This window comes from Sapajus apella, unplaced genomic scaffold (assembly GCF_009761245.1).
Source record: "Sapajus apella isolate SASKATOON/1434 unplaced genomic scaffold, GSC_monkey_1.0 scaffold62, whole genome shotgun sequence".
In the NCBI taxonomy this organism is placed as follows: Eukaryota; Metazoa; Chordata; class Mammalia; order Primates; family Cebidae; genus Sapajus; species Sapajus apella.
The window spans coordinates 4,395,773-4,412,074 of NW_022437002.1; the positions used below are offsets into that span (position 1 = coordinate 4,395,773).

General features: G+C 47.5%; 1 protein-coding gene and 1 long non-coding RNA gene across 4 annotated transcripts in view; both read right to left on the reverse strand.

The window, feature by feature from the left end:
* BSDC1 (BSD domain containing 1) overlaps positions 1–16,302 on the reverse strand; it is a 33,623-nt gene that overhangs the window by 9,774 nt on the left and 7,547 nt on the right. For 2 of the 3 annotated variants that reach the window (XM_032246759.1, XM_032246758.1), the window contains exons 4-9: positions 12,700–12,918; positions 9,142–9,196; positions 6,416–6,531; positions 5,911–5,979; positions 5,666–5,744; positions 3,936–4,415 (exon numbers count right to left, since the gene is read on the reverse strand). In XM_032246759.1, the coding sequence (XP_032102650.1) occupies positions 3,936–4,415; positions 5,666–5,744; positions 5,911–5,979; positions 6,416–6,531; positions 9,142–9,196; positions 12,700–12,918 (1,018 nt within the window). The remainder of the gene's footprint in view (positions 1–3,935; positions 4,416–5,665; positions 5,745–5,910; positions 5,980–6,415; positions 6,532–9,141; positions 9,197–12,699; positions 12,919–16,302) is intronic. The other variant, XM_032246760.1, reaches the window with a different exon arrangement.
* On the reverse strand, positions 7,006–9,135 carry LOC116529208. The gene is made up of 2 exons (XR_004259428.1): positions 7,923–9,135; positions 7,006–7,614 (listed from the first exon to the last, which is right to left on the reverse strand). It is a non-coding gene; the product is annotated as an uncharacterized LOC116529208 (long non-coding RNA).

Here is a 16,302-nt window from a genome sequence, read left to right on the forward strand (position 1 = left end):
GGCAGAGAGCTGAGACCTGTGCTACAATTAAAGACCTTAGGATGGAGTTCTACTAGTTTTGTTTTGAAAACAGAAGTTTTTAGGTGACTGCTACCTGGTAGTGCTGTCACTCACAGCTCATTTTATTCTATTTAATTGACTCTCTGCTTCCCTAGTTAAGAAACAGAGGCAAAAATACTGCTCTTAAGTCATACAGTCAGTCATGAAGTGAGGTATTAACTTCCAGGCTCTTTCCAGGCCACAGGCCTGCCCCAATCTCCCCTCCCCTCCCCTGCAGAAAGAAGTCCAGTCTCTCAAAACAGAGTAATCCTGTGACAAACTGCAGGTGAGAAGCAGCTGCTCAATGACAGGGATCACCCTGGGACCCAGTAAGACCCTTTGGCTACGGCATCCCAAGAAATTCTACTGTACCTAGAAACCAAACTTTATGTCTACCCTAAGATGTGGCCCCAAGAGGAAACAGGAGTCACTTTGTCTCCAAGCTCCCATTCTTCCTTTTAAGATTTATTCCCTCTACATGTTCCCACTGTCCCAGCCTAGTCCAAGACTCTGGCTTCCTTCCACCTGACTACAGTTGTTTCTGGTGGGTCTTCTGTAGTACATCCCCAGCCCCTCCTTTCATAGGCCCTGAGTGCGGCAGAAGCAGCACATAAGAGTGGTTCAGACCTTATGTTTACCTCTCCTATAATTTCAATTCCATACAGTCTTCAATAACTACTAATCTTTTCTGATCACCCTCTTTGTAGCCCAATTCCAAATGAAACCTATAATTTGTAACTCTCCAACTGTTTCACTGTCCCTCACTTTCCCCCTTACTCAGCTCAGATTCCATGAGCCATCATTCTGATCCCTTCTTGCATATACTTTTTCTTTCCTTTTTTTTTTTTTTTTGGAGACAAAGTCTCACTCTGTTGCCAGGCTGGAGTACAGTGGCACGATCTCGACTCACTGCAACCGCTGACTCCCTGGTTCAAGTGATTCTCTTGCCTCAGCCTCCTGAGTAGCTGGGAATACAGGTGCACGCCACCACGTCCAGCTAATTTTTGTATTTTTAGTAGAGATGGGGTTTTACCATGTTGGCCAGGATGGTCTTGATCTCCTGACCTCGTGATCCGCCTGCCTTGGCCTCCCAAACTGCTGGGATTACAGGTGTGAGCCACCGTGCCCAGCCTCCTTTGTTTTTTTTGAGACAAGGTCTCAACTCTGTCACCCAGGCTGGGAGTGCAATGGAGCGATCTCAACTCACTGAACTCACTGCAGCTTCAATCTCCCCACTCAGGTGATCCTCCCATTTCAGCCTCCTGAGTAGCTGGGACTACAGGCATGTGCCACCACATCTGGCTAATTTTTTGTATTTTCTGTAGATAGGGGTTTCACCACAATGCCAGGGCTGGACTTGAACTCCTGGGTTCAAGCGATCCACCTGTCTCAGCCTCCCTTCAGTACTGCAGTTACAGGCGTGAGCCACTGTGCCCAGCCAGACTTTCTTTTCATCTACTGATTTTACCTGGCTAAACTTGAACCCAATTAGACTCAACTCCCCATCTGCTCTGTTCCTGCACCTGAGCAACTGAATGTGGCTGAACAAAAATACAACAGGTTGATGGTCTCACTTAAAATCTACAATCACAACCTCAATGGGCCCTGGGACCATCTACCCAGCAACTCTATTGCACCTGTCAGGCCCATCACCTACTCTTCCCTCTCCTACAGGACTATTTCACACTGTCTGAAATATTTACTGGGTGGGTGACTGATCTCAGTTTCCTACCACTAGAAAAATGGGAAAAAGTACACAGATCTCATAAGGCTTTTGTAAGGATTGAGTAATATGCATATCAAGTGCTTAGCACAGATCTAAACACACAGAAAGTGCTCAGAGAATGTTACCTCTATTATCATTTCCCCAAAGCAGGGCTCTACTTAAATTTCTTCTCCGATTGAGGCTCTATCATGAAACAATTATCCTGTTTATAGCAGACCAAAGGCTTAGAGAAGATTAGTAACCTTTCTGAAGTTACATGGCTTAACTTATAAATCCAGTTGGGATTTGAACCCAGAGCTGTCTGAACTCCAGAACCAATGCCCTTAACATCCATGCTTTGCTGCTTTATGGCCCCAAGGCCAATCTTCCGAATCCAGCTTAAGGTTTTAAATTCTGAAGTTCTATTTCTGAGTCAACCCACTCACCCTTCTTGTACTTCCTTCTCCTGTGAGAGAATACAGAAGAGTGGGTTTAGGTCACCGCCCCTTACACATGCTGTCCCATGCCCTTTGCTAGTTGGACTTTGTAAGCCCCCTCAGCTTAGACTACCACTTCCCTGTACCTGCCCCAAACTCTCCAACTCTCCTATACAAGGCTTTCTCCTTGGTGAAGCACCACAGACGTCCAGAGATTCCTTCTTTCACTGAACTCCTCCAGTACCAGACTGACACATCCTGCTTCATGCTTCCTCAAAAAGACTGCAGCTTCTGCCCCTCCCCACTCAGTGTCTCATAAAGAACAGGTAGGAGCTCAATGGATGACTTTACTGAATTAGAGTCAGAAAGGAAGCACTCGGTTGGAGACTGGAAACTCCATGGTTTCTATCAGGGAATAGGTTAGGGGTGGGGTGGGGTCCATTTCCCATCCACTGTGGCAAACCAGTCCCTTACTGCGCTAGCAGACCAGGCCTTCCCTGCTGGGCAAGCTTTGTGGCTGTGGGGCTGGTGCTGAGTGTTAGCAAAGGCAGGAGAGCATATGTGTGTAAAGAGTGTGGGTGGTGGGGGGGCTGGGGGGTGGTTCTTGCTGGTAATCAGCCATCTCTGAAGTGGCATTTTGGATGTGGCAAAAAGGCTGACACCAAGGCTATCCTTGTCCTTTAATTCCTGCAGTTACAGAGGTTGCTCTTTGACTTAAACTCAGAGTCTCCAGTCTAAAATTCTATTATACAGATACAAAACTGAAGCTCCATTACTCAAGCTGGGTCACTGTAAGTTCATGGTGTTCATTTTATTCTTCTTTAAATGGTATGTATGAGTTTTGTTTCTATATTTCATAATAATGAAAGCTTAGGGAAGCCGAATGACTTTCCTAAGGTTACACAGGTAAGAAGACCCTTAACATCAGTGTCACTGGGATTCCCAAGCCAGGGTAAGGTTAAATTGTCCAAAAAGATAGAAAATGGCAGCGTGCTAGTGAAGGGCATGGGCTTAGAGTCAGACCTGGGTCTGAATCTGGGCCTCCCGGCCATGTGAACTTAGGCAAGTTACCTAATATTTTTGGGCCTTTCTTCATCTGTAAAATGAGGACAATATTACCAACCTCACTGGGTTGTGAGATATAAGTGAGAAATTAAGTGCCATATAACATATTTAGCATGGGATCAAGCATCAAACTTGTTTTGTTGACTCTTAAGGTGCCAACAATTTTTTTTTTTTTTTTTTTTTTTGAGACGGAGGTTCGCCCTTTTTACCCAGGCTGGAGTGCAATGGCACAATCTCGGCTCACCGCAACCTCCACCTCCTGGGTTCAGGCAATTCTCCTGCCTCAGCCTCCTGAGTAGCTGGGATTACAAGCACACACCACCATGCGCAGCTAATTTTTTGTATTTTTAGTAGAGACGGGGTTTCACCATGCTGACCAGGATGGTCTTGATCTCTTGACCTCGTGATCCACCCGCCTCGGCCTCCCAAAGTGCTGGGATTACAGGCTTGAGCCACCGTACCCGGCCAGGTGCCAACAATTTTAAGATGCATTCTTATTTCAGAGATTATGTGCCACTTAGAATTAATGAAATATGTTAGCAAACAGTCAATATATGGCAGCTGTCATCATCATCATCAGAAATGAAAAAAATCTGCTCACAGTATTCTAACAAGGGACAAGAGACAAATCTGCCTTGGGAAGTGGCACTGACCCGCACAACCGTCTGGGCCTGGGCTTCCAAACCTACCTTTCTTTCCATTGTTGGAGGGTGTAGACTTCCCACTGTCTGAGTTCAGCTCAAACACCCGTAAGTCTGTGGGTGCCTCCTCCCTCAGAGTCTCTACTCTGGCTGGAGGTCTGGGCTCTAGGCCGCTGGGGTGGCCAGCAGGTGTTAGAGGCTTGGAGTGAACAGGGGGTGGGGGTCCAGTCTCGCCCACATCCACAGCCAGGCCCTGTTCCTCCAAAGATGCCTCTAGCAGCTTTTGGGACAGGTCCTTGGGCAGCACTGGTGCCTCAGGTGCAGCAGCAGGGTTGGCGATCTGTGTCACAAGGGAGATGCTCTCACTGCTCTCTGATGGAGTCACCTCTGCTGGGGGTTCAACTGAGGTCACCAGATTCTCTTCACAAGGGTTCTGGGGGCCAGGTCCGCCTTCAGAGAATGTAGAAGTTTTGGCCACAGGAACCTTTCCTTCTTTTGGAGATGCGGGTGAAATGCCCATGAGCTCCTCTGAGGAGAAAGAAAGGGAGGGGCAGGAGGGAAATGTACCCCGGCCAGCCCTAAGACAACCTTGAAGCTCTCAGGTTCCCACCAAAGTTTACTCTGATCAAGACTCAAGCCAGGCATGGTGGCTCATACCTGTAATCCTAGCACTTTGGGAGGCCGAGGCAGGTGGATCACCTGAGGTCAGGAGCTTTTGAGACCAGCCTGGCCAATATGGTGAAACCCCAACTCTAATAAAAATACAGAAAATATTAGCTGAGTGTGGTGACACATGCCTGTAATCCCAGCTACTTGGGAGGCTGAGGCAGGAGAATCGCTTGAACCTAGGAGGCAGAGGTTGCAGTGAGCAGAGATTGCGCCACTGCACGCCAGCCTGGGCAATGGAGCAAGACTCCGTCTCAAAATGATAAAAAAGACTCAATAGTGTCATTTAGCTCACCCCTTTGCCATCACAATGCTTCTGTGGACACTCCCTGCTAGTCAAAGTCCTGCTTAGCCATTGGGCCTAATGTCTGGTGGGCTTCCAGCAATGCAGTCCAAGGGGCTGTTATCGATTAAAAAGCCATGGCTGGAAAGTGAGTCAGTTTTGGGTTCAGGTTGGGTTCTGCTACATCCTAGTTTGGGTTCTGCTGTCTGCTACATTGGGTAAGCCACCTAACTTTTAACTTACCTTTTAACTTACTTTTATCCTTAAGAGGGGTAATGGCGTTGTGGTAAGGACTCTATGTAAAGCTCTTAGTGCAGCCTGGACATACGGTATAAACACTTAAGAAATGCATTAATAGTATGTCATCCAGGAGGTTGCAACATGCTGTTCTAAGCTGAGCTACAGGTAGAGGATGCTCAGCTCCCTTCCTAACCCAGTGGTTCCCAAACCAGCCTGGGCATTAATATTACCAGGGAGCTTGTTTAGAATACATGTCTGGCTGCATCTTAACAGTCTTCTTTACAAGGTGGGGAAGGGAAACTGGATTTTCAAGAAGCTCACCAGTGACTAAGCGGCAGCTGGTTCATGGGCTGACAGGGGAATCTGCACTGACTGACATGTGTGATTTTTGTACCTAAATCAGAATTCCACTAGCCTTGTTCAACATCCCCTTGTTAGCTCCGCCTATCCTCAGCACATAAAATGTGCTCATTCCCTACTCTTCCCTGATGGGCACCAAGTCTCTCCAGGCTTCAGAGAGCATGGCCCAGTCCAGAGTGCCCCGCAGACAAGACGTGTCACTTGCCCCTCACCTCTCAACACCTCTTACCATCCTCCTCCTCCCAGCCAGGCTCTTCAGAGATGCTCTGTTCTGCCCGCTGCTTCAGGACATCCCTCCGGGCCTGCTCCTGAGTGTGGGGGAGCAGATGGCCAGAGGCAGTCAGGGCACCCTCTTCCCAGACCCTGGTCCTGATCCCAGAACTCTTGGCACCCTGTATCCCTTTCTTCTCTCAATAAATCCAGCCTGCTTCCCCTAGGGTTGAGAGGGGACCTCCCCAGGCTAGACCAGTATACCTGCTCTAGCTGATGGACTTTATAGAAATATCGATGCCAGAATTCCGAGTGGGAAACAGCTGCTGGAACCTGGAGGGAAGGGAAAATGGAGGTGAGACTTTGGGAGTGTTTGTGTGGGGTCTGTGTCCCCAGCCTTACCAGTTTGTTCCCATCCAGTATGGATTTCAGACCCATTAAGTGGCTTAGCAGTGATAGAGCACTTCCACCCCCACCAAAGTTTTGGCCAGACCCCGTTTTCTAGTCCAGGTTGGCCAAGGAGGGAGAAAACCACTCCTATCAGGCTTCGCTGGCCCTTCCAATTCTCATCATTCTCTGATTGCCACAAGCCTGGCAAACCAGCTTCTCCCATGTGGGTTCTTGGCTTAGGACGTGGCTGGTCTGGGTCTAAGGAGCCTCCCAGTGCCCTCTGGGCTAGATGGCTCCACAGTGACTGTGAACATGTCCCTCCCACCTCCCAACACCTCAAGCCTGGAGCTGGCTGGGGCCCTGCAGGCTGGACCCTCACCATCTTGGTGTAGAGTGCCCGGATAGAGGGGCTGCCTACAAGGAGCTCTGAGATCTCCCCCTTCTTCTCCTCCAAGCAGAACTGGGAAAGCCAGGCTTCAAACAATTCTGGGGGCCCTGCAGAGGGACAGACACTGAGAGTCAGTTCCCTTGGTCTGGAGAAAGAACCCTTGGCTTAGATAAAATACCTAAGGCTGGACATGGAAAATGAAGAAAGCCCGTGTGTTCAAAGGCACTTAGCCCAGGGTAGGGGGTCAGGCAGGGTGAAGGGGTGGGTGTGGTACCTGACTGATCTCCAGAAGGGGCTGCAATCTCCATTTTCTCATATCCCTGCTTGCTTTTTAGCCCATGGCACCTGGCTACTGAATCTCCTCCTCTCAGGACACATGACCCCAGCTGCCTGAGCCAACACTGATTTCTGTTTTCCCTCACGTGACCACCTCTGACCCTGGGGACCACTGCCTTTCTCTTGAAGCCCTCTCCTGGCTTCTCACTCCTTTGTTATTTTCCTCCACTTCTCTGTTCGGTCCATCTGAGTCTCCGTGGGCTTCTCATTTTCCTTTCCTTTCCATATCTCTCTGGCTTTTTTTTCCCCAAAATAATTGCCACTAAACTACAAGTTTCAACCTCATCCTCCCACTGATAATTCCTGTGTCTCTCTTTGCATCCCAGGCTATCTGGGCCCTAGATCCAGAGATCCAGGTACCCCCGATACTTCTACCTGCAAATACACCGTACACTAATTTTCCTTCCCACTTGGCTATCCGACAGGGTTATCCAACCTGGGGCCATCCTGTCTCCTCCCTTATCCAATCACTCTCGATCACACTTCCTCAGTGTCTCATTTTTTAGAGACAGAGTCTTGTTCTGTCACCCAGGCTACAGTGCAGTGGTGCAGCCTTGGCTCACTGCAACCTTGAACTTCTGGGTCCAAGCGATCCTCCTGCCTCAACCTTCTGAATAGCTGCGGCTACAGGCACGCCATCACGCGTAGCTAACTTGTGTCTTTTACAAGCACAGTGTCCTCTTCGTGCCACCTGACTCTTCCTACATTCTGGCCTTACCCCTGACACAGGATTCCTACCGAGCCTCCTAACTTGTCTTCCTGTCTGCTGTCTCTCCCTCTCTGTTTCATTCTTCACAATGCTGCCCCATGGGCTGCTTTAAACTGCAAACTCTGATCACCCCAGGCCTCAAAACCTTTCAATAGGGCCAGGCGCGGTGGCTCACGCCTGTAATCCCAGCACTTTGGGAGGCCGAGGCGGGTGGATCACGAGCTCAAGAGATCGAGACCATCCTGGTCAGCATGGTGAAACCCCGTCTCTACTAGGACTACAAAAAATTGGCTGGGCATGGTGGCGCGTGCCTGTAATCCCAGCTACTCAGGAGGCTGAGGCAGGAGAATTGCCTGAACCCAGGAGGCGGAGGTTGCGGTGAGCCGAGATCGCGCCATTGCACTCCAGCCTGGGTAACAAGAGCGAAACTCTGTCTCAAAAAAAAAAAAAAACCTTTCAATAGTTCTCTATGGGAGGGCTTTTTAAGCTGGAGTCCAAGATGGGCTTCAAAGGGTCAAAGAATTCCCATACTGCACAAAAAGTTTTGTGGAGAGAGGGCTTGTCATTTTCAATCGATTTTTAAAGGCCTTTGTGACTAAAGAGAGGTCTAGAGCTACTACCATGAGCCTTTTAGGCCAAAATTCCAACTGCCTGGTCTGCCACACAAAGCCCTTCACAATCTGGCTCCCACGAGCCGGTCTCACTGCCTTCAGTTCCTCATACGTACCCTTTAACCTGGTGTTACCAAAAGGCGGGGTGCTCCCCGCTCTCTTTGCTTGAATGCCCTTCCCCACTTCTCATAGTGAAACTAGTTGACTTCTAATTTACCCTTAAAACCCCAACTCCAGCCAGGTGCAGCAGCTCACACCTGTAATCCCAGCACTTTGGGAGGCCAAGGTGGGTAGATCACCTGAGGTTAGGAGTTTGAGACCAGCCTGACCAATATGGTGAAACCCTGTCTCTACTAAAAATACAAAAATTAGCCAGACATGGTGGCAGGCGACTGTAAGCCCAGCTACTTGGGAGGCTGAGGCAGGAGAATTGCTAGAACCTGGGAGGCAGAGGTTGCAGTGAGCTGAGATCCCACCATTGCACTCCAGCTTGGGAGACAAAAAAAAAAAAAAAAAAAAAAAAAACTCAACTCCAGCATCACTTGCTAGGTTCCCAGGCCAGGAAGGGTGCCATTCCTCTGGGCTCCCGCTGCCCTGTTGCTCTGTGGAAGCAGTCATGTGGATGCTGCTCTCTAGTATCTCTGCTTTATTCATGGTTTCTGCTTTCTCCCTCTTAACGGCCAGTTCCTGGAGGGCTGGACTAGGTGGAGGGTTTGGCTCATTTCTGATCTCCAGTTGCCATCATGGGGTTTGCTGCATGACAGGGGCTTAGCCAACAGGAGCTGAAGAGAAGGCAGGTGGGGCAGCAGGGCTGGGAGGGAGGCTGAGCTGAGGATGAGGGCTGAGAGGGGCCAAGTCCCTGCAGGTGGGCAAGGACAGCTCATGTTCAGGAAAGAAATGAGAACATCAACCCACCCACACAGTATAAGTTATACACCACTCTCACTCTGGTCCCTCTACATAGGGGGTGCCCAGCCTCTGCTGAGACTAACAGGGCCCATGACCCAGACCCCCTTAGTCTACTTGCCCTAGAAGCCCATCCCTTACTGCTACCCTCTCACCATCTGGTTCATTGCAGTAGGTGGCTGGGTCCGACTGCAGGCTATAAAGGCGAGCCTGTAAGAAACGGAGAAGAGGAAACAAATTCTGAAGTGCTGGACATAGAAAGCACCCTTTCTCTGCCAGGATACTCAGTCAACCACAACCCAGCTTCTCCCCTGTAGGCTCGGATACCCACAGCGCACTTGTTAACTATAGCACTGTGGCACACAGTGGAGTGCTAGGCGAGGCATCCAAAACTGGGGTTACTGGGGTTCCCAGAAAAATGGCCTTTTGCCCAGTATTCCACCCCAGGAACTAAGATGTATTTTCTTAGTAACTGTATACTGCATAAGCAGGCTACAAAATTATTGGCATAAAATGCTTTTTACTTTGGGAGGCCAAGACGCGTAGATCACAAGGTTGGGAGATCAACCATCCTGGCCAACACAGTGAAACCCTGTCTCTACTAAAAATACAATAAAATTAGCTGGGCGTGGTGGTGCACGCCTGTAGTCCCAGCTACTCAGGAGGCTGAGGCAGGAGAATTGTTTGAACACAGAAGGCAGAAATTGCAGTGAGCCGAGATTGCGCCACTGCACTACAGCCTGGTCGACAGTGCAAGACTCCATCTCAAAAAAAAAAAAAAAAATGCTTTTTAGTAAGTGAAATTCGAAAAATGTTAGTACCAATATATTAATAAAGTCAAAATTTAGGGAAAAATTTTAAAGTAACGCAATTCCCCTCACATTAAAACCCTTCAAGAATTTTTAAATTGTATAGCCAGTCTACCAAGTTACATTCCCACTAGAACCACAAGTTGGCAAACTTAGCTGGTAAAGACGAAGTCCACCGTCCTTCCTCAGTATTGCAGGAAGCATGGACTGTCTGTAAGTGGTTTTGGTGATAACTGACTGTCGTTATAACTCAAAATCTTATCTATTAAACATTTTCACAGTTCCACTCACATGTTCACTAAGTGGTGGCCCTAATCCTAGTGCTAAGAGACATACTTGAAAAATCAGTACTTTTGGAACAGAAGTTCAATGTGGGCTGGGTGCCATGGCTCATGCCTGTAATCCCAGTACTTTGGGAGGCCGAGTTGGGTGGATCGCTTCAGGTCAGGAGTTCAAAACCAGCCTGGCCAACATGGTGAAACCCAGTCTCTACTAAAAATAGAAAAATTAGCCATGCATGGTGGTATGCACCTGTAATTCCAGCTACTCGGGAGGCTGAGGCAGGAGAATCGCCTGAACCCAGGAGGTGGAGGTTGCAGTGAGCCAAGATCGCTCCACTGCACTCCAGCCTGGGTGACACAGCGAGACTATCTCAACAACAACAAAAACAAACAAAAAAAGAAGTTCAGTGTGATAAAATGCTATGAAGCCAACCTAGGCAACATGGGGAAATCCTGTTTCTACAACAAGTACAAAAATTAGCTGGGCATGGTGATGTATGCCTAATAGTCCCAGCTACTCAGGAGGCTGAGGTGGGTGGAGCACCTGAGCCCAGGAGATGGAGGCTGCTGTGAGCTGTGATCACACCACTGCACTCCAGCCTGGAGGACAGAGTGAGACCTTATCTTGAAAACAAAAATGAAAAACAAAACAAAAAAAACCAGAGCTACAAAGAGGGCCCAACTGCCATGACATTATATTGTGAATTTAGAAGAAAACACTCCGTGAAATAGAAAATACAATGTGGCCAGGTGCAGTACCTTAAGCCTATAATCCCAGCACTTTAGGAGGCTGAGATAGGAGGATCACTTGAGCCCAAGGGTTTGAGACCAGCCTGGGCAGCGTAGGGAGACCTTGTCTCTACAAGGAAAAAAAAAAGCCAGGCAGGCATGGTGGTGCACACCTGTGGTCCCCACTACTAGGAATACTAAGGAGGTTGAGGCAGGAGGAACATTTGAGCCCAGGAGGTTGAGGCTGCAGTGAGCTGGGATCATGCCACTGCACTCCAGTCTAAGTAGTCAGATCTTGTCTCAAATAAAATAAAAAATAAAATAAAATAAAAAAGGAGGAAAAAGGCCGGGCACGGTGGCTCACGCCTGTAATCCCAGCACTTTGGGAGGCCGAGGCGGGTGGATCACGAGGTCAAGAGATCGAGACCATCCTGGTCAACATGGTGAAACCCCGTCTCTACTAAAAATACAAAAAATTAGCTGGGCATGGTGGCGCGTGCCTGTAATCCCAGCTACTCAGGAGGCTGAGGCAGGAGAATTGCCTGAACCCAGGAGGCGGAGGTTGCGGTGAGCCGAGATTGCGCCATTGCACTCCAGCCTGGGTAACAAAAGTGAAACTCTGTCTCAAAAAAAAAAAAAAAAAAAGGAGGAAAAAAAAGCAGCAAAAATATGCTACTGTGGCTGTTGCTTTAAGTGCTCTGAAGACACCCCTCTCCCCTTACCTATACATTTATTACTGGAAATTACTCTAAGTAACACAAACGTGGAAAAGATTATGCCTCTAAAAATGCTCTCCATAGTGTTCCTTATTATGCTTGAAAGCCAAAAGGAATCCAAATATGTAACATGAAGGAAGTAACGGAATAAATAATGCTATATTTACTTGTAAGAATTGAGAGACATTAAGGCCAGGTGCAGTGGCTCACGCCTGTAATCCCAGTACTTTGGGAGACCAAGGTGGAAGGGTCACTTGGGCCCAGGCATTTGAGACCAGCCTGGGCAACACAGTGAAACCCTGTTTCTACTGAAAAAATGTTTAAGAATTAGTTGGGTGTGGTGGTTCACACCAGTAGTCACAGCTACTCAGGAGACTGAGGTGGAAGGACCCTTGAGCCTGGAAAGTTGAGGCTACAATGAGCCGGGATTGTCCCACTGAGCCCCAGAGAGAGCTTGGGTGATAGATTGAGACCCTATTTAAAAAAAAAAAAAAAAAAAAAAGATGATGATTAAGAAAGACGGCCGGGCATGGTAGCTCACGCCTGTAATCCCAGCACTCTGGGAGGCTGAGGCAGACGGATCACAAGGTCAAGAGATCGAAACCATCCTGGCCAACATGGTGAAACCCCTTCTCTACTAAAAAAAATACAAAAATTGGCTGGGCGTGGTGGTACACGCCTGTAGTCCCAGCTACTCAGGAGGCTGAGGCAGGAGAATTGCTTGAACCTGGGAGGCAGAGGTTGTAGTGAGCCGAGATCGCGCCACTGCACTCTAGCCTCGCGCCTGGTGACACAGCAAGACTCTGTCTCAAAAAAAAAAAAAAAAAAAAAAGATGCTAGTTTATTGGCTTTTTAAAAGTAGGTTACAAAACTGCATATATAAAATGTATTTTGTTAAAAAAAAAAACAAGAAACTATCCTTACCTGTGTTTACAAACAAAAACAAATGTAAGGTTATATACCAATTAAGAAATCAGGAGTTCTCTTCGGGTGATGCAATTATGAGTTTAAAAATAATTATCTTGTCCTTGCTTATCGGTATTTTCTGATTTACTATGAATAATATACCCGTATTTATTTTTTGGCCTGAACATGGGCTGCTTTTGTGAGTACCAACTGGAAGTTCAAGCCCAGGTTACAGATGTTAGGCATCTGTAGGGGAGGCTGTCAGTGAATACCTTGGTGCCATCATAGGGCTCAGCTGTGCCAGACGGTGTGCCCATCAGGGTGATGACATCACAGTCGATGGTTTTGTCTGGCGAGGGGGCAAAGGTGTCTGAGATCACCCCTAGGAAGTCAGACAACCCCTTCTTCATCTTCTCCGTTGCTCCTGAGGAGCCTTCCGTCTGTATAGAGAATGGGCAGAGGAAGCAAGTGCTCCGGGAACAGGCTGCAATCTGGGGTATAGGGGTAAAACATTGGGGCAGAAGTGTACCGTGTGTTGGGGGACCAGGAAAGTGCTCACGACCCTTCACCCATCTCTGGGGCTGGAGAAGGAGAGGGAGGAAGCAAGGGTCCCCCATCCCCCAAGTGGGGCTGCAGAACAGAGCCATGGTAGGCCTGTGTAGATCAGAGCAGAGATCTTTGATTGGCTGTTTCACCAAAATTTCAAGCCCTGTCAGGCTGGTCAAAACTTGGCCAGAGAAGGTCCATGCCATAGATGTATCAGTGGGGAAGAAGGCCTATGGGTAGGGTGATGGGAAGGGTACTAGCTTTGGAGTTAGACATGAATTTGAATCCTAGCTCTACCACTTGCTAATCATGAGACCACAACCCTCTCTGAGCCTCAGTTTCCTTATCTGTAAACTTCAGGTAAGTATACATCCGTCGTCAGTGGCTGGGCGCAGCGGCTCACGCCTGTAATCCCAGCACTTTGGGAGGCCAAGGTGGGCAGATCATGAGGTCAGGAGTTCAAGACCAGCCTGGCCAATATAGTGAAATCCTGTCTGTACTAAAATACAAAAAATTAGCTGGGCATGGTGGCAGGTGCCTGTAGTCCCAGCTACTCAGGAGGCGGAGGCAAGAGAATTGCTTGAACCCAGGAGGCGGAGGTTGCGGTGAGCCAAGATCACGCCATTGCACTCAAGCTTGGGCGACAGAGCAACACTCTGTCTCAAAAAAGAAAAAAAAAAAAGTACACATCCTTCATAGCGTTACCATGAAGATTAAAAGATAGGGCATGGACAATGCCTGGCACACAGCATACACCTAATAAACAGCAGCACTGTAATATTACAATTTCATCATCATCATTGCTCAGGAAATAGAATACTTTGTACAACAGGTTGGAAACATGGGCAGGATTACAACAGATAGCCTTGCCTTGCCTGGGACCAAGTGAGGGTCACTATATAGACCAGTTTAGAATGCCCTCCAGCAGGTGGGGATGGGGTGCTGAGAACAGGGTCAGGCTCTAAAAACCTCGTGGAAAATTATAATATTCATCTTGATTAAGCTGCCCAAGCATTTTAAACCTATGATGCCTGGCACCTACTGTTATAGGTAACAATATTTGTTGAATGAAAAAAAAAAAAAAAGAATGAATGAAATAAACAAGTTAATATCTCTGCTATTGGCTAGACTTATGGCAGTTCAGCAGGGTTACAACTTGTTATTCATGCTCATCAGAAGCTGTGGTTAGCAGGTGGACAGTATTTTACAAGAGGATTCAGCAAAATAAGCTTGACTGAAAGAATTCCACAGCCAGGGCCGGGTGTGGTGGCTCAAGCCTGTAATCCCAGCACTTTGGGAGGCCGAGGCGGGTGGATCACGAGGTCAAGAGATCGAGACCATCCTGGTCAACATGGTGAAACCCCGTCTCTACTAAAAAAATACAAAAAACATTAGCTAGGGCCGGGCGCTGTGGCTCACGCCTATAATCCCAGCACTTTGGGAGGCCGAGACGGGTGGATCACGAGGTCAAGAGATCGAGACCATCCTGGTCAACATGGTGAAACCCCGTCTCTACTAAAAATACAAAAAATCAGCTGGGCATGGTGGCACGTGCCTGTAATCCCAGCCACTCAGGAGGCTGAGGCAGGAGAATTGCCTGAACCCAGGAGGCGGAGGCTGTGGTGAGCCAAGATTGTGCCATTGCACTCCAGCCTGGGTAAAAAAAGAAAAAAAAACATTAGCTGGGCATGGTGGCGCGTGCCCGTAATCTCAGCTACTCAGGAGGTTGAGGCAGGAGAATTGCCTGAACCCAGGAGGCGGAGGTTGCGGTGAGCCGAGATCGCGCCATTGTACTCCAGCCTGGGTAACAAGAGTGAAACTCCGTCTCAAAAAAAAATTCCACGGCCAGGTGTGGTGGCTCTTGCTGGTAATCCAGGTACTTTGGAGGCCAAGGTGGGCGGATCACCTGAGGTCGGGAGTTCAAGACCAGCCTGACCAACATGGTGAAACCCCCTCTTAAAAAATAATAATAATAAATAAATAAAATAAATAAAAATTCCAAAACTCGTTTTTCGTAACATGATAATTAATTACAAGATAACTGATTCAGCTGGTGATCAAATTAAGAAGCTGCAATTTGTTCCAAGGCTAAAGGAAAAACTGTAATATAAAAAACAGTATGCTTTACCTCACTGGAAACTTCAGAACTTTGGGCGGATAGCTTTGACCACAATTTTTACCTCTCACACTGACTTTAGAATCTAACTTCCATCTTATAAGAGGTTTCCACTGTACATTTCTGATTCATAACAATATTGTGGGGGAGGGGGACAAGGACTGAAAAGCTATCTATGGGGTACTATTTGGTGATGAGTTCATTAGAAGCTCAAACCTCAGCATATACACAATATACCCATCTAACAAACCTGCACGTATCCCCTGAATCTAAAATTAGAAAACAACAAACTAGTCAGGCACACTAAATCATGCCTGTAATCCCAGCACTTCAGGAGGCTGATGCAGGTGAATCGGTTGAGCTCAGGAGTTTGAGACCAGCCTGGGAAACAGGGTAAAACCCCATCTCTACAAAAAATACAAAAATTAGCCAGATGTGGTGGCATGCGCCTGTACTGTCAGATATTCAGGAGGCTAAGGTGGGAGGATCACTTGAGCCCAGAAGGCAAAGGCTGCAGTGAGCTGATATCATGCCATTGCACTCCAGCCTGGGTGACAGAGCGAGACCCCATCTTAAAACAACAACATCAAGAACAAACAAACAGTAAGAAAAGTTGGTACAACATTTCCGGAGGGCAGTTCTGAGTAGATAGTAAAAGGCTTAAACTAATCACTCTGTGATACCTTCTACTATTTTATTATAAAGAAAATACTACGGCAATGGGCAAAGGTTTAGCAATGAGAATGTTTTCTGTAGCTTTGTGTAGAATACTGGAAAAAACTGAAATAGGAAAGCAGCAACTGGTTAAATCCACATAGTGGAATACCACGCCACTTATTACACCCTAGAACAAGGTTTGCAATTTAAGTAAAAAAATCGTTTACAAAACATGGTATTCAGTTGATGCCAGTTTTGGAAAAAAAGTATACCTAAGGGATATAAGGGATATGCCACCAAAATATTAACAGTAGTTATCTTTGGGAGATGGAGTTATGGATGTCTCTAGGTCTTTCTTCCTTTTTTTCATTCTTTCTCTTTTCTTTTACTTGTATTTTCTAAATTGTCAACAATGAATGACTTTGCTAATGGAAAACATTTGCTAAAACAGTATGTAAGTGGGAAAATTATTACTTAAAATAATTTGTTGGCCGGGCGCGGTGGCTCAGGCCTGTAATCCCAGCACTTTGGGAGGCCGAGGCGGGTGGATCACGAG